The 16,508-nt window shown below is 42.2% G+C and overlaps 1 protein-coding gene across 3 annotated transcripts in view; it reads right to left on the reverse strand.

Moving 5' to 3' along the window:
• Positions 1–16,508, reverse strand: part of LOC135515811 (PRKC apoptosis WT1 regulator protein-like) — an 87,085-nt gene that overhangs the window by 13,424 nt on the left and 57,153 nt on the right. For 2 of the 3 annotated variants that reach the window (XM_064939555.1, XM_064939556.1), the window contains exon 4: positions 737–771. In XM_064939555.1, coding sequence (XP_064795627.1) covers positions 737–771 — 35 coding nt within the window. Of the gene's footprint in view, positions 1–736; positions 772–2,197; positions 2,431–16,508 lie in introns of those variants that run through there. The other variant, XM_064939557.1, reaches the window with a different exon arrangement.

Below are 16,508 nucleotides of genomic sequence, written 5' to 3' on the forward strand. Positions count from 1 at the left end.
GGTGGTTGGGAATTTAGCAGTGTGGTGTCCAGAAAAACCGAGGTGTCATTGGCCACACCATAAGCAAGAAATATACTGACTTGGTGTGGATTCATTGGCTCTTGTATGCTCCGATAAGTCAATGATAGTAAGTGTGTGGTATAAAGAAGATGTCAGCTGTAATCAGCAACAACTGTTTCCGACCTTGATTGAGCTTCAACCCCTTATCGAGACATTGGATCAGCTTGATATGCCTTCATGTCACGTCAACGTTACATCGCCTGCAAACGATAGTCTGAACAACACGCCTGTTGTTGGCGTACAGTCAACTACTAGAGCAGGTTTTCCCAGACTCGGTCCTGGGCCCCCCCCCTAAGTACACAGCGGATTCAAATAATCAAAGCTTACTTGAATTAGGGCGGGCCCCAGGACCGAGGTTGGGAAACCCTGTACGAGAAGACACCCGGCGAGTTAAGCTGTGCTGTCATTTCTGATGCATTGATATCAAAAACTGGAACTAAATGTTTTGACAGGCACCGTAAACACAGAGGACATTTTCAATTGTGAAACTTTTAAATCTATTTAAGTACATGCAAGGTCATCTGCTATGGTAATTAATGACCTAAACTACTGCCTTCTCTTCCTGGTCTTCCAGGTTCTCTGTTTCTTCACTTAATCACCACCTTCCCTCCCACCATACCAGAAACAATAATACACACCGTCATTCTCAACAGAAGTAATAGGGAAGGTTTCTCACCTCTGGTGGTGGCCACTCCCGGATCTTGGAGTATCCTAGAAAAACAAAGGAGAGCCATGTCAGAGGAAGGGGATACTCAGACAACAAAAAGGCTCAGGGTTCTTTTGTTCAAATATATTACATACTGGTGGGCTGTGTCAGGGGGAGGGCCATTTCTAATGGCTAAGGAATACATGAACAAAGGCAAGGGAAGTCTATCATACACATCAGAGGCGGATAGGATGAATACTATGCCGGAGGAAATTGATAATCTGTGTCTTGAGTTATGAAACTGTTTAGTCAGCATTTTCGTATTCAACACTTGTGTCCAGATTGTGAAATTCACAGAGGAGACTTAAAATAATCAGCTTGAAAAGCTCACTGCCTGACACAAAGCCCACCTTTCCTCATGAATCTGCCTTGGGTGCAGACAAAAACACACGCGCAGACAGACGTACACGTACAGACGCACACCTACGCTCACACACATACAGTGCCGGGGCAGGTGGTTGTGTGCAACAGAGACAAGACAACAAAATAGCATTGCGTCATCATCAGCAGAGAATCATCAGGAGTAGCTATTCCAGAAAGCCTAGAGGTTGTGTATAAACCTTCTTGAACCTCTACTGCTGAACTGATATAGAAAGCTCCTCTGAATCTAATAGCTTACCTATGACCACACAGCCTCCAGTTGCACCATGCATACAATCAGTTGTGTAACGCGAGGTGCACACGTTAATCATGTTTCCCATTCTAGTAGAATCTTAGAGTTAAAGGTCCATACATTGGCGACGCCCCCACTGATCCCCTATGGTACAAAAATCGCATTAAAAAACACACAAAAAAAGGTCAGGACCAGAGATGTATACACACTACGGATGGATATCTATTCATCCCCTCGGGCCCTGAACAGTGAAACTCCTCTGGTGTGTTTGAGGGTCTCTGCCTCTCCTCCACTCGATCAGAGAGTGTGGTTTAGTTGGTGCCGGTGGTGGACCTTAGTTCCTACTGTAGCCGTCTCCCTGACAGTAGAACCAGAAAGGCCCCTTAATAAACTCTGGAAGAACTTCAAAGGAATCACACTTACTCAGAGGCTTTAGGGCTTCAAATACGTAAGACGTAGGTTTGTCGCTATAGAGAAATCAGAATAATTTTGTATGGTACAGAACTTCCACAGAGCACTTCAAATGGTTGTCTAAATGCAAATCTGTAAGTGTAGTGTGCAAAGTACTATGTTTTATGAATTGACTACAGTTGTTCCTAGAGGCTCTGGCTTTCGATATCAATCTATTCATGTCCTTGGGCTTTGGGATGATTATGCTTATGTCCTCCTCTATGGTGGAAACACTGCTGACAGCTTTATGAAAGAGGCACTGACACAGGGCTTTACTGTCAACTGTTGTTTTTCACCTGGTGTTGGTATGAGAAACACTAAATAATGCACCAGCCACATACAGGTGTACACCAGCCACATACAGGTAACGGCCAAAATAAAGGAAACATAAATTGTATTAATAGGGTGTTGGGTCACCGCGAGCCGCAAGAACAGCATCAATTCGCCTTGGCGTAGATTCTACAATTGTCTTGAACTCTACTGGAGGGATGCAACACCATTCTTCCACGGGAAATTCCATCATTTGGTGTTTTGTTGACGGTGGTGCAAAACATTGTCTCAGGCGCCGCTCCAGAATCTCCCAGAAGTGTTCAATTGAGATCTGGTGACAGACACACACACACACACCCTTTAAATTCTCTATACTTCTTTGAGACCCCTCTTTCAAAGTCACTGAGATCTCTTCTTCTAGCCATGGTAGACAAAATAATGGGTAACTGGGCATTTTTAGACAAACCTAAGCATGATGGGATGCAAATTGCTTTATTAACTCAGGAACCACACCTGTGTGGAAGCACCTGCTTTCAATATACAGTACTTTTTATCCCTCATTTACTCGAGTGTTTCGTTTATTTTGGCAGTTGTCTGTATATTTCCAGAGTGATAAGATCAAATCAAGTGTTTTCCTATAAACCCTGGGATTTATAAACACATGATCAAGGGAGTAGTAGATTACAGCAGCTCTCGCATGTTGTACAGAGCTCTCGCATGCAATGCACTGATCAAATAGATATTTGACTAGACAAAACAAGATGTACTTTATCGTCCATTAGCTTGCAGAGAACGGAATTAATGTCGTCATGCTCACAACCCAACATGCATGCATACCTGAAAGTGTCTTCATCTGGGGTGTATAAAACACACACAATGGTTACACAACAATACTGGCTTAAACGTGAGCGTCTGTCAGCCCTGTTACGGAGCTGTGTGCCGCTCTGCACGACTCCACGAACACCGAGGGAGTCAAGGACTCTGAGGCTTGCCTGGCTGTTCTGTCGAGAGTTGTGTGAGAGAGAAACATGACACTGCTGCTGCGTGTCACGTTGAAAAAAATTACTTGTTCTCAGGTATTCTCCCAGTTTGCATTCATTACATTAACAGTCCACCGTGCGGCGGTTGCTTCTCCGTGTGCCGTCTTGCATCCCGGGCTGGGAGTTGCTGAGACGAGGTTAATGACATTTAAGTGAGGATACTTCACAGCATTGCATTATGGGGCTGTGGGCTCCATTTATCTTGCTTAACAGCCTCTGCTGCGGCCCTAAGAGACACTATTACAGAGAACAGACAGGCCTCAGAAAAGCAGAGAGCATCGGAAACAACACTATGAAGGAGCTGTATTCAATGTTACATTCCCAGCTCTTATGTTTACATTGTTTTTGGTTTCAAGTTCTATTGATAACACTCAAACACTCATACAAACAGAAATCCATGAGCATACAACATATTAATGGATAACAGCAACAAAATAAACAAACGAGTAACAACAAAAGAATATCAATAATGTCTTGTGGTCTTAAAGTGACTCATTAATCAATGAGCAGACATGGATTGGTTTTGTCATGTACCTTTCTGTTCTAGACTTTGGTAATAGTCTGTTTTGGCTGCGGGTGTTCCTGCTTCCGGTCAGGGGGTAGCCAGGCTCTGAATTTAGACTTTAGGAGGCTGACAGCTAAGTCAGTGCAGAGTTGTGTCTCATGAAGCCAGGGTAGGGACAGTTGGCCTTCTTTTGATTTCATAGGAATACATATGATGGAAGAAAGAGATGTACAACAGGATCTTAACAATAGAAAACAATCCAACTGAAAAATACCTCTATATTGCTCAGACTGGAGTATGTATGTGTGTGTGTGTGTGTGTGTGTGTGTGTGTCTATGATACTGTAAATCCTGTCTGATGTGTGTATGTTACCTGTAAAAACTTTTTCGGGGGGCATAAACCATTTATATATACTGTGCACATGCAGGCACCAGTGATTGAGGGAGTAGGGGTATGCAGATGTGGGTGGGCGTCTATTTTAATAAATCCATTGAATATACACCATCACAAATAAATGTATTATCACTTTGGTTTAGGCAGGTGCTAAGAACCATAAGACTAATAAAATGCATTTTCAAAGGAATGAAATAGCATATTTTTTTATTTAATTATGTTACTGGTCTATGCAGCCTGCAGGATACATGGCTGCGCCATGCAGTTTAAATTAGTAGTTGGCTATTTTGTTAATTAAAACAGAGAAGACGTACTTACATTCCCCTGCTCTGATCACAGTCAACACATTTTATAATAATAATATAATGGAATATACTATAACATAATCAAATATCAATAAGATTTTCCTGCAACACGAGTGACACTGTAACGCATAGAAACGCTGCCACATAAACAAACAAGTTCTATTTTGAAACAGAGCCCATGCCCTCATTTGTCAGAGTTTGTAAGTGATTGTATGTTAGAAACCTTAGAATCTGCTCTTTCCGATAATGTAAAGAGATGTAAAAGCTGACCTGGATGAACCTCCGTAGGACGATTTGAAAAAGTCCCCATTGTATCCCCGTTTCATACGTTTTCCTACCCTCACTCTGCTTTGTTAGATATCATGCACATTGATATCTTGCTAACACATGTTAGCCAACTGCCTTTTTAATAGTAGGCAGCAGATAGTTATCTACAGTAAATAGGACTAATTGTAGGGTAGGGCAGCTCAGCCCCCGAAGTCACTTTAACAACCAAATGCAAGAATCTCCTCTGTGTTGTCTTAGGAATTCAACATTCTCAGTTGTATTTCTCCAACATCCCATTGTCTCACCTCTGAGAAGCAGAGTTCACATCATATAGATCTGATATCTGATTGGAGGTTAACTTTACAGTAATACTATTGGCCAACAACTCAGATTTAGAATCCAAACAACGCAGATGCTTAAAAAAAAATGTAAAAAAATTTCATTGTTCTTTCTCTTTTTTCTTCAGGACCTGGGTTTCTGGGGCATGGCCTTTCAGGCTATGATTTCTCTCCTTCCCTCTCTGATCAGGCATAGAATAATGATTTGTTAATGTCAGTATTGCCTTGTAACTTCAGCTTTATGCCTTGTATGTGAATCCATTCATTTTCCAAAGTAGTAAAATAGACTTGTATTTCGAATTCCATTCTCAGACGACATTTCTTCATTGCCTATTACTGTAACTCAACTATAGTGTTATTTCATATTGCTAATTATCTTTATGGAGTCAGATAAACATTTTAATATGCTAAATACTTATTACGAGTTGCCCTTGATGTATTTATAATATCATCTACACTGTACAAATATCTACACTGTCAAATATTACTTCCCACTACAGTAGCAAAACATGCTCAACATAAATGTCAACAAGTTATTGTAGCCTATAGCTTTGTGTGACTCCAGGAAAAGAGGAATAGTGCAGTGGCAATGATCTTCCTCTCATAAATCACATGCACATTGTGTAAAAAGGAATTGATGGGTGTTTGCGATCTGAAAGCCTTATGCGCGTCACAGCCCATTCAAATCTCAGAAATCCCAGAAGGCATATGCTTAATAAAAGTTCACATTAAAAGCCGAGTTGTAGTTTAAGTTTGACACGCATGTATATTTACCCATAAGTTCTTAGGTAAATATAAGTACCTTTATTTAAAAATGTACCTGTTAAAATGTCAATACAAAAATATGAAATGCAGATTCCTGTGTGTGTTCCCTCAGGCTAAATGCTAAAGCATTTCTGTGACAATAGACAAGTCCAGCTCAAGGACAGAACGACAATAATGTAAATGGAGAGAATAAATGCATTAAAAGGAATTCAGTGAAGCTTTGTAATTGACAGGTTTGATGTCGGACAAGAATATAATGTTTAGGATTTATTGTGTGTCAAAGCCGGTAAGATAAAGGGCAACATTTTATACTGAGGTGTTGGCGGGACTATTAAACAGATTACTGCATTAAAGGAAATCAATGTACAGGCTTTGTTATAGACAATACCTTTCATGGTAAAGTTAACAGCGTTTCGAGTCAGTCAGTGTGTCGGTCTTCCCATCTATCCATGGCCAAATATATAATTCATGACAATGTTCTCCCACTCATAAATCACATGCACATTTTTTTTAAAGAAGGAATTTAAGGGTTTGCAATCTGACAGCCTTTGTGTGTGAGACAGCCCATTAAATGTCTGAAATCCCAGAAGGCCTCCCTAATAAAAGTTCCACAATAGGCCTACTTTTGCGTTCCAGCATTCTCCATCTATGTCTCCTTGCAAAGCTGCTAAATATCCCTATCTGTTACTCTGGAGGCTCTCGGTCATATTAGGAGTACACGATTGACATTTCAAAAAGGTGAGGCCTAAGAATTCAACTGGAAAACTGAAAAGACTACAGCCAATGACCTATTTCAGCTGGCAGCAGTCTTGTAAAGGATAAATATTAATCTGGTTAACCTGATTTACAGACTTGTAATCTTGATCAACAAAGGTCATACCCTCTGAAAATATTGTCTCGGGCTATACAACAAAACTTCTGAACAGCTTAAAGAACATTACATCTAAGCAGGGAACCTTATTTTAATGCATTTGAAAACTGTCTAGGCAGGGAGAAGAAAGTGCCTGCCGTAAAGAAAGGATTCTCAAGCTTTGCTGGACTGACAGGTGCAAATAACAAATGGAAATGAGGGTTGTTAAGGTGTTGGATACCACAATGGGGTATGTGTCTTATTCATGTCGTTATGCTCTAGAACGGTTTGCTTTAAAATCATTTGCACATACAGTGCCACAATAAAAACGAATTGTTTTGCAAAACCAAAAAAATGTAGCTACATGTGTATACAGTGGGGAGAACAAGTATTTGATAACCTGCAAAATTGGCAGTGTTTCCTACTTACAAAGCATGTAGAGGTCTGTGATTTTTATCATAGGTACACTTCAACTGTGAGAGACGGAACCTAAAACAAAAATCCAGAAAATCACATTGTATGATTTTAAAATAATTACTGGGCCAATTGCGTGTCGCTTCAGGGGTCTCCCAGTCACGGCCGGCTGCAACACAGCCCGGGATTGAACCCGGATCTGTGGTGACGCCTCAAGCAATGCAGTGCCTTAGACAACTGCGCCACTCGGGAGACCCCCCAAAATATTTTAAGTCTTGAGACAATTGAGACGGATTGTGTATGTGTGCCATTCAGAGGGTGAATGGGTAAGACAAAAGATTTAAGTGCCTTTGAACGGGGTATGGTACATTAGTAGGTGCCAGGCACACCGGTTTGTGTCAAGAACTGCAACACTGCAGGGTTTTTCACGCTCAACAGTATCCCATGTGTAGCAAGAATGATCCACCACAACAAGGACATCCAGCCAACTTGACAACTGTGGGAAGCATTGGAGTCAACTTGGGCCAGCATCCCTGTGGAATGCTTTCGACATCTTGTAGAGTATATTCTCAATCCAAGATGGCGGCGCAGTAGGACGTGTATATCTGTCTTTGTCGTGTATATCTGTCTTTGTCGTGTATATCTGTCTTTGTCGTGTATATCTGTCTTTGTCGTGTATATCTGTCTTTGTCGTGTATATCTGTCTTTGTCATAAATATCTGTCTTTGTCATAAATATCTGTCTTTGTCATAAATATCTGTCTTTGTCATAAATATCTGTCTTTGTCATAAATATCTGTCTTTGTCATAAATATCTGTCTTTGTCATATATATCTGTCTTTGTCATATATATCTGTCTTTGTCATATATATCTGTCTTTGTCATATATATCTGTCTTTGTCATATATATCTGTCTTTGTCATACATATCTGTCTTTGTCATACATACATACATACATACATACATGCATACATGCATACATGCATACATGCATACATGCATACATGCATACATGCATACATGCATACATGCATACATGCATACATACATACATACATACATGAAAAAAATACTATTTACATCTTAATCTCACTTCTATCTACGAACTAAATAAACTTTCCTGCAACCTGCCTCACCCAATTATGTATGGATCTGCTATTTTTATTCCTTATAACTGGAACTTCCATCAGGTACTATCTAACTAGCTAGTAGTCTGTTAGTTACGGCTAGAGGTCCTCAACTTCCCCCCGCCATCAGCCAGCCCGAGCTCGGACAACACCTGCCAGTCTTGCACAGCGCGATATCAATTCCAGAGCATATCGGACTGCTTCTCTCTACCATATCACCGGATTCCTGCCGCTCTGGATCATTACTCCTAGCTAGCTGCTAGCTAGTTGCAAACGAGTGGCTACTGTTAGCTAACGCCTCTGTCCCGAAGCAAGCACGAGCTAGCCTCGAGTTAGGCCCATATACCAACTAATTCTAGGGCTACAATTACCTCCTTTGCCAATTGGCCTGGACCCTTTATTGTCGACACAGAGCCCTGCTGATCCATCACGACTGGACTGCCGACGTGATCACCCGATGTGGAATCAACAGGCTATTCTGTTACAATATCGCCGCAACTACAGAACCATCTACTAGCCCCGGCCCGTTAGCTTTTTCTGAATGCTGTGTCACCTGCTCGCCCAGCGTTGTAGTGAATACCGTACAGCAACCTGACTCACCTATTGCTACTCTTTTGACCCTATGATCACTCAGCTACACAGCTGATACCCCCTGGACAGTTTCAATAACACGGTACCTCATTTTGTTAACCTGTCGGCCCCAGCCTCGAACTCAGGCACTGTATGTCTAACTGACCCGCTCTGCCCTTTTTTCGCAATTTACTCATTGTTGTCTTAGCTCTCCTGATCTACACCTGTGATTGCTTTATGCCTCTCTCAAATATCAAAAATTCCTTGTCTACTGCTAGTTTTTATTGCTTTATTTCACTGTAGAGACCTCAGTCCTGCTCAAAATGCCTTAGTTAGCTTTTTCATGCAGAGACCTCACTTATGTTAATTGATGCCTCCAGAGACAAAACCTCGCTCATCATCACGCAACACATCGGTTTACCTCCACTGTACTCACATCCTACCATACCCTTGTCTGTACATTATGCCTTGAATCTATTCTACCACACCCAGAAATCTGCTTCATCTCTGTCTTCAAAGGGGGGAAAGACTCTAGACCCTAACTGCTACATACCTATATCTATCCTACCCTGCTTTTCTAAGGTCTTTGAAAGCCAAGTTAACAAACAGATCACAGACCATTTCAAATCCCACCGTACCTTCTCCGCTATGCAATGTGGTTTCTGAACTGGTCATGGGTGCACCTCAGCCAAGCTCAAGGTCCTAAACGATATCATAACCACCATCAATAAGAGACAATACTGTCCAGCTGTATTCATCGACCTGGCCAAGGCTTTCGACTGACAATCACCACATTTTTATCGGCAGACTCAACAGCCCTGGTTTCTCAAATGACTGCCTCGCTTTGTTCACCAACTACACTGCTCAAAAAAATAAAGGGAACACTTAAACACAATGTAACTTCAAGTCAATCACACTTCTGTGAAATCAAACTGTCCACTTAGGAAGCAACAATGATTGAGAATAAATTTCACATGCTGCTGTGCAAATGAAATAGACAACAGGTGGAAATTATAGGCATTTTGCAAGACACCCCCAATAAAGGAGTGGTTCTGCAGCTGGGGACCACAGACCACTTCTCAGTTCCTATGCTTCCTGGCTGATGTTTTGGTCACTTTTGAATGCTGGCGGTGCTTTCACTCTAGTGGTAGTATGAGACGGAGTCTACAACCCACACAAGTGGCTCAGGTAGTGCAGCTTATCCAGGATGGCACATCAATGCGAGCTGTGGCAAGAAGGTTTGCTGTGTCTGTCAGCGTAGTGTCCAGAGCATGGAGGCGGAACCAGGAGACAGGCCAGTACATCAGGAGACGTGGAGGAGGCCGTAGGAGGGCAACAACCCAGCAGCAGGACCGCTACCTCCGCCTTTGTGCAAGGAGGAGCACTGCCAGAGCCCTGCAAATTGACCTCCAGCAGGCCACAAATGTGCATGTGTCTGCTCAAACAGTCAGAAACAGACTCCATGAGGGTGGTATGAGGGCCTGACGTCCACAGGTGGGGGTTGTGCTAACAGCCCAACACCGTGCAGGATGTTTGGCATTTGCCAGAGAACACCAAGATTGGCAAATTCGCCACTGGCGCCCTGTGCTCTTCACAGATGAAAGCAGGTTCACACTGAGCACATGTGACAGACGTGACAGTCTGGAGACGCCGTGGAGAACGTTCTGCTGCCTGCAACATCCTCCAGTATGACCGGTTTGGCGGTGGGTCAGTCATGTTGTGGGGTGGCATTTCTTTGGGGGGCCGCACAGCCCTCCATGTGCTTGCCAGAGTTAGCCTGACTGCCATTAGGTACCGAGATGAGATCCTCAGACACCTTGTGAGACCATATGCTGGTGAGGTTGGCCCTGGGTTCCTCCTAATGCAAGACAATACTAGACCTCATGTGGCTGGAGTGTGTCAGCAGTTCCTGCAAGAGGAAGGCATTGATGCTATGGACTGGCCCGCCCGTTCCCCAGACCTGAATCCATTTGAGCACATCTGGGACATCATGTCTCGCTCCATCCACCATCAGTTGCACCACAGACTGTCCAGGAGTTGGTGGATGCTTTAGTCCAGGTCTGGGAGGAGATCCCTCAGGAGACCATCCGCCACCTCATCAGGAGCAAGCCCAGGCATTGTGGGGAGGTCATACAGGCACGTGGAGGCCACACACACTACTGAGCCTAATTTTGACTTGTTTTAAGAACATTACATCAAAGTTGGATCAGCCTGTAGTGTGGTTTTACACTTTTTAATTGAGTGTGACTCCAAATCCAGAACTCCATGGGTTGATAAATTTGATTTCCATTGATCATTTTTGTGTGATTTTGTTGTCAGCACATTCAACTATGTAAAGAAAAAAGTATTTAATAAGAATATTTCATTCATTCAGATCTAGGATGTGTTATTTTAGTGTTCCCTTTATTTTTTGAGCAGTGTACTTCTCCGTGTCAAATCGGAGGGCCTGTTGTTCGGAACTCTGGCAGTCTATGGGAGTGCCACAGGGTTCAATTCTCGGGATAACTCTTTTCTCTGTATACAAGAATGATGTCGCTCTTGCAGCTGGTGATTCTCTGATCCACCTCCACTCAGACGACACCATTCTGTATACTTCTGGCCCTTCTTTGGATACTGTTAACTAACCTCCAGACGAGCTTCAATTCCATACAACTCTCCTTCCATGGCCTCAAACTGCACTTAAATGCAAGTAAAACTAAATGCATGCTCTTCAACCGATCGCTACCCGCACCCGCCCGCCTAGCATCACTACTCTGGACGGTTCTGACTTAGAATATGTGGACAACTACAAATACCTAGGAGTCTGGTTAGACTGTAAACTCTCCTTTCAGACTCACATTAAGCATCTCCAATGCAAAATTCAATCTAGAATTGGCTTCCTATTTTGCAATAAAGCATCCTTCACTCATGCTGCCAAACATACCACCATAAAACTGACTATCCTACCGATCCTTGTCTTTGGTGATGTCATTTACAGAATAGCCTCCAACACTACTCAGAAAATTGGATGCAGTCCATCACAGTATCATCTATTTCGTCACCAAAGCCCCATATACTACCCACCACTGCGACCTGTATGCTCTCGTTGGCTGGCCCTCGCTTAATATTTGTCGCCAAACCCACTGGCTCCAGGTCATCTATAAGTCTAGCTAGATAAAGCCCCGCCTTATCTCAGCTCACTATAACAGCACCCACCCATAGCATGCGCTCCAGCAGGTATATTTCACTGGTCAACCCCAAAGCCAACTCCTCCTTTGGCCGCCTTTCCTTCCAGTTCTCTGCCGCCAATGACTGGAACGAATTGCAAAAATCACTGAAGGTGGAGACTCATATCTCCCTCGCTAACTTTTAGCATCAGCTATCAGAGCAGCTTACAGATCACTGCACCTGTACATAGCCCATCTGTAAATAGCCTATCCAACTACCTCATCTCCATACTGTTATTTTGTTTTAGCTACTTTGTACCCCAGTATCTCTACTTGCACATTCATCTTCTGCACATTATCACTCCAGTGTTAATTTGCTAAATTGTAATTATTTCGCCACTACGGCCTATTTATTTCTTTACCTCCCTAATCTTACTTCATTTGCACACACTGTATATAGACTTTTCTATTGTGTTATTAACTGTATTTTTGTTTATTCCATGTGTAACTCAGTGTTGTTTGTGTAGCACTGTTTTGCTTTATCTTGGCCAGGTCGCAGTTGTAAATGAGAACTTGTTCTCAACTGGCCTACCGGTTTAAATAAAGGTGAAATAAATAAATAAATAAATAAAAAATATGCCCTGACGAATTGAGGCTGTGTTGTGGGGGGGTTGTTAGTGTTCTTAATGTTTCATATAATCAGTGTTTACAGCGCACACCGTTTCAGAACTCAGAACCCAAACCTCTCCCCCCTTTGGACCAGGCACCACATTAGAAGCAGATAAACAAAACCATAGGTAACATTCCACCAGCTTATCTGACAAGGCTCCAGGTTTAGGGAAAGTGTTTTCCTTGTACGGCTCACATACCACAGAGGGGTAAAGGCCTGATAACCAGGAACACATGGGGTCCCCAGAGAGAGGTCCGCAACCACAGGCAAGGAGAGAAAGACACCAATGTGTGTGTGTGAGTATTTGTGTATGTGCATGCATACAGGTGTGTGTGTGTGATTCCATGTGTATCACAAGGTGATAGTGTGTGGGGGAGGACGGGTTGGCAGCAGGCGATAGGGATACGAAATAGATGAGTAGGAACAGAGAGAGGATGACAGTGGAGGAGATAGTGCTGCAGCCATTACAGGACTCTCTCTGTTCTCCCTCTCACTGAGACGGGCTGGTCAGTAGGGCCGGGAGGATACCAGTATCACGATACTTGTTAGTATCGGGGGAAGGAAACAAAACACGAAGTGGATTTAACATCTTTAGGAAAACAGCCCTGATGTTGGAAACAAAAATCATTATGCTTTCATCCGGAGTCACATTTATTTATTTTCCAAGCTGTAGCACACAATATTTTACATATAGCAGGTTTTTAAAGGACCAAAGAGTTTTGTCTGCTTCGCGGTTTCATTTTTTCCATGGAAAACATATTGCAATACTGGTATTGTCACAGTAAAACTGGTCAGTGCTACAATGCTATTACCGAGTCTCATCTCCATGAACGGGTTGTTATAGGGCAGGAACACACAGTTCTCCACAGAGGAAGAAGAAGGGGAGGACAGTGTTTTACTTGGTTCAGATAGATAGACCCAAGAAAGGATGAAAGGAGAGAAATACAAATCAACTATCAAATGAAAGTCAGAAAGCTCATTAATCAAGTTCACTTCTTATTGATGCAAAACTGTGTGGACTCAAAACGGTAGGGGATTATTTTGTTCCGCAGAAACGTCCACGGTTCTTAGTATTTGAAGTTGCCGGTCCTGTCTCAGTCCAGACATCTTGATACCGGTGCAGAAGCTAAAAAGCCTGAAAGTTTGATCTCGAGGTAGCTGTATATTACACAGACAACATGGCAAACGCTTGTCTGTGTGATAAATGGGGTCAGAATGAAATGGCACATTTTTGGAATGCTCTGTCTTTACAGATGTCGGCTTAACAGCTCCCTGTAAATCCACTCTTAAATTCTCTACTGCTCTCTCACTCTCTCCCCCAACCCCCCTACTCTCTCTCTCTGTCTGTCTCTCCTTCCCTCCTGTCTATAATACATTTGATTTGATTTGAAATTTGATGATATAGCCCTTCGTACATGAGCTGATATCTCAAAGTGCTGTTCAGAAACCCAGCCTAAAACCCCAAACAGCAAGCAATGCAGGTGTAGAAGCACGGTGGCTATTCCTCTGTTAGCTCGTCACTAAGGTCACAACGGCATGACACAGCCGTCAAAATTCCCTAGACCAAAGGCAGGGAGTGGCAGAGCAATGGGTGCCCACATCTGCTCTAATTTAAGGGGAATATGTTGTGGTGGTAAGTTGGGCTCAGCAGGCACCTCCATATCTAATTTCCTAGGGCTGAAGTGTAATCTGCTTATGTTTCAGCGGGAAGGACGTGGTACGTGATCTTAATCTTCTGGGTACACTATACGGCATGTCAACGGAGTAGAAGCCTCTTCACTTTCAACACACGTGACACATAGGTTAAACGAGTGGGTGGCTCTTATTTCTAGTGAATTAAGTGTTTGTGGACCTACTGACTTGATACATTAACCTCTTGAAACTCTGGGGGCAGTATTTCATTTTTGGATGAAAAACATTCCCGTTTTAAACAAGATATTTTGTCACGAAAAGATGCTCGACTATGCATATAATTGACAGCTTTTGAAAGAAAACACTGATGTTTCCAAAACTGCAAAGATATTATTTGTGAGTGCCCCAGAACTAATGCTACAGGCGAAACCAAGGTGAAATTTCAAACAGGAAATGACCCCAGATTTTGAGTGCACTGTGTTCCAATGTCTCCTTATATGGCTGTGAATGCGCCAGGAATGAGCCTACACTCTCTGTCGTTTCCCCAAGGTGTCTGCAGCATTGTGACGTATTTGTAGGCATATCATTGGAAGATTGACCATAGGAGACTACATTTACCAGGTGTCCGCCTGGTGTCATCCGTCAAAATTATTGCGTAATCTCCAGCTGCATGCACGTTTCCATTTGGTTCAGAAGAGAAAGTCAACTGCCACGAATGATAAATCGATAGATATGTGAAAAACACCTTGATGATTGATTCTAAACAACGTTTGCCACGTTTGTCGATATTATGGAGTTAATTTGGAAAAAAGTTTGCGTTGTAATGACTGAATTTTCAGGGGTTTTTTTCTTAGCCAAACGTGATGAACAAAACAGAGCGATTTCTCCTACACAAATAATCTTTTTGGAAAAACTGAACATTTGCTATCTAACGGAGAGTCTCCTCATTGAAAACATCCGAAGTTCTTCAAAGGTAAATTATTTTATTTGAATGCTTTTCTTGTTTTTGTGAAAATGTTGCCTGCTGAATGCTAGGCTTAATGCTATGCTAGCTATCAATACTCTTATACAAATGCTTGTGTAGCTATGGTTGAAAAGCATTTTTTGAAAATCTGAGATGACAGTGTTGTTAACAAAAGGCTAAGCTTGTGAGCCAATATATTTATTTCATTTCATTTGCGATTTTCATGAATAGTTTACGTTGCGTTATGGTAATGAGTGTGAGGCTATAATTACGCTCCCGGATACAGGATTGCTCGTCGCAACAAGTTAAATTATTAACTACATTTGGAAAGCTCTATATAAATATATCATCTGATACTGTATTGTACAGACAGAAACCATATCTGTAAATATTAACACAGGGAGGAAATCCAAATAGTTTCCGCGGTTCCCTTCGTTACCAACATATTCTCAAGTCCTTTCATGTCTCTGCATAGAGCGTTTGACAGCACTTCAATTGCACACTTGGTGACTGCACAGTAATGATCTCCTCAAGGCGAAAGTAACAAATTATATTTCCAAACCAACCAACCTGATAGTAGGGTCTCGATCTTATTCACGTATGTTATGCTCTGGAATGGTTTGGTTTAAAATCAATTGCACAATCAAAATATAATTATTTGCAAAACCATATACTGTAGCTACATTTGTATATATAAAATCAGTTTGGCCTTCCTATGACATCTATTAACGCAGAGGCCTCAATGTTCCCAAACTGCATGCTCAATATCAATAGCATGTCATACATGCAGATTCATTCCTGCTGCAACACAGGCTACAAATGAAGCTATAAGCACTTAGCCCTGTGGACCTTGGAGCTGAGCTGTGTTGTGACCGTCTCAAAAACACAGCTATCTAAGCAATATGTTTTTAGTACTGCTAATGTCATCACACCCAGAGAATGGTTATGGAATGCATTTGTATTTTGTAGCGTATTGTAGTGCATCATTTTGCAATACGAGCTGGTTTATATAGAGCAATGCATTGGTTGCGGCCCCCTCTTTCTCAAGCAGCCTATGGAGTGCTTTCTCTCTGACCAACAGTGCCTCTGTTTGGTGGCACTGTGGTATCTATCTATCTCATCATCACATTCTGCTCAAGGGAGGGGAGTGTGTAAGTTGGGGCTGGACTCAGCTATAGATCACCATGGGAATCAAGAGATCTTGTTTTGTACTATACACTTAGAAAAAAGGGTACTTTGGGGTTCTATATAGAACCTTTTGGTTCTTCGGATTATATTAAAGAACCCTATACTAAATATATTTATATATCCAGTGAAGACAAAAAACCTTGACAAAAACCTTCTCCAGAGTGTAATGGGGATTTTAGAAATTTAACAGCAAACAAACGCTAACCCAGTCACATCAAAGAGCTAACCTAACACAT

The sequence above is a fragment of the Oncorhynchus masou genome, chromosome 27 (assembly GCF_036934945.1).
Source record: "Oncorhynchus masou masou isolate Uvic2021 chromosome 27, UVic_Omas_1.1, whole genome shotgun sequence".
Lineage (NCBI taxonomy): Eukaryota > Metazoa > Chordata > Actinopteri > Salmoniformes > Salmonidae > Oncorhynchus > Oncorhynchus masou.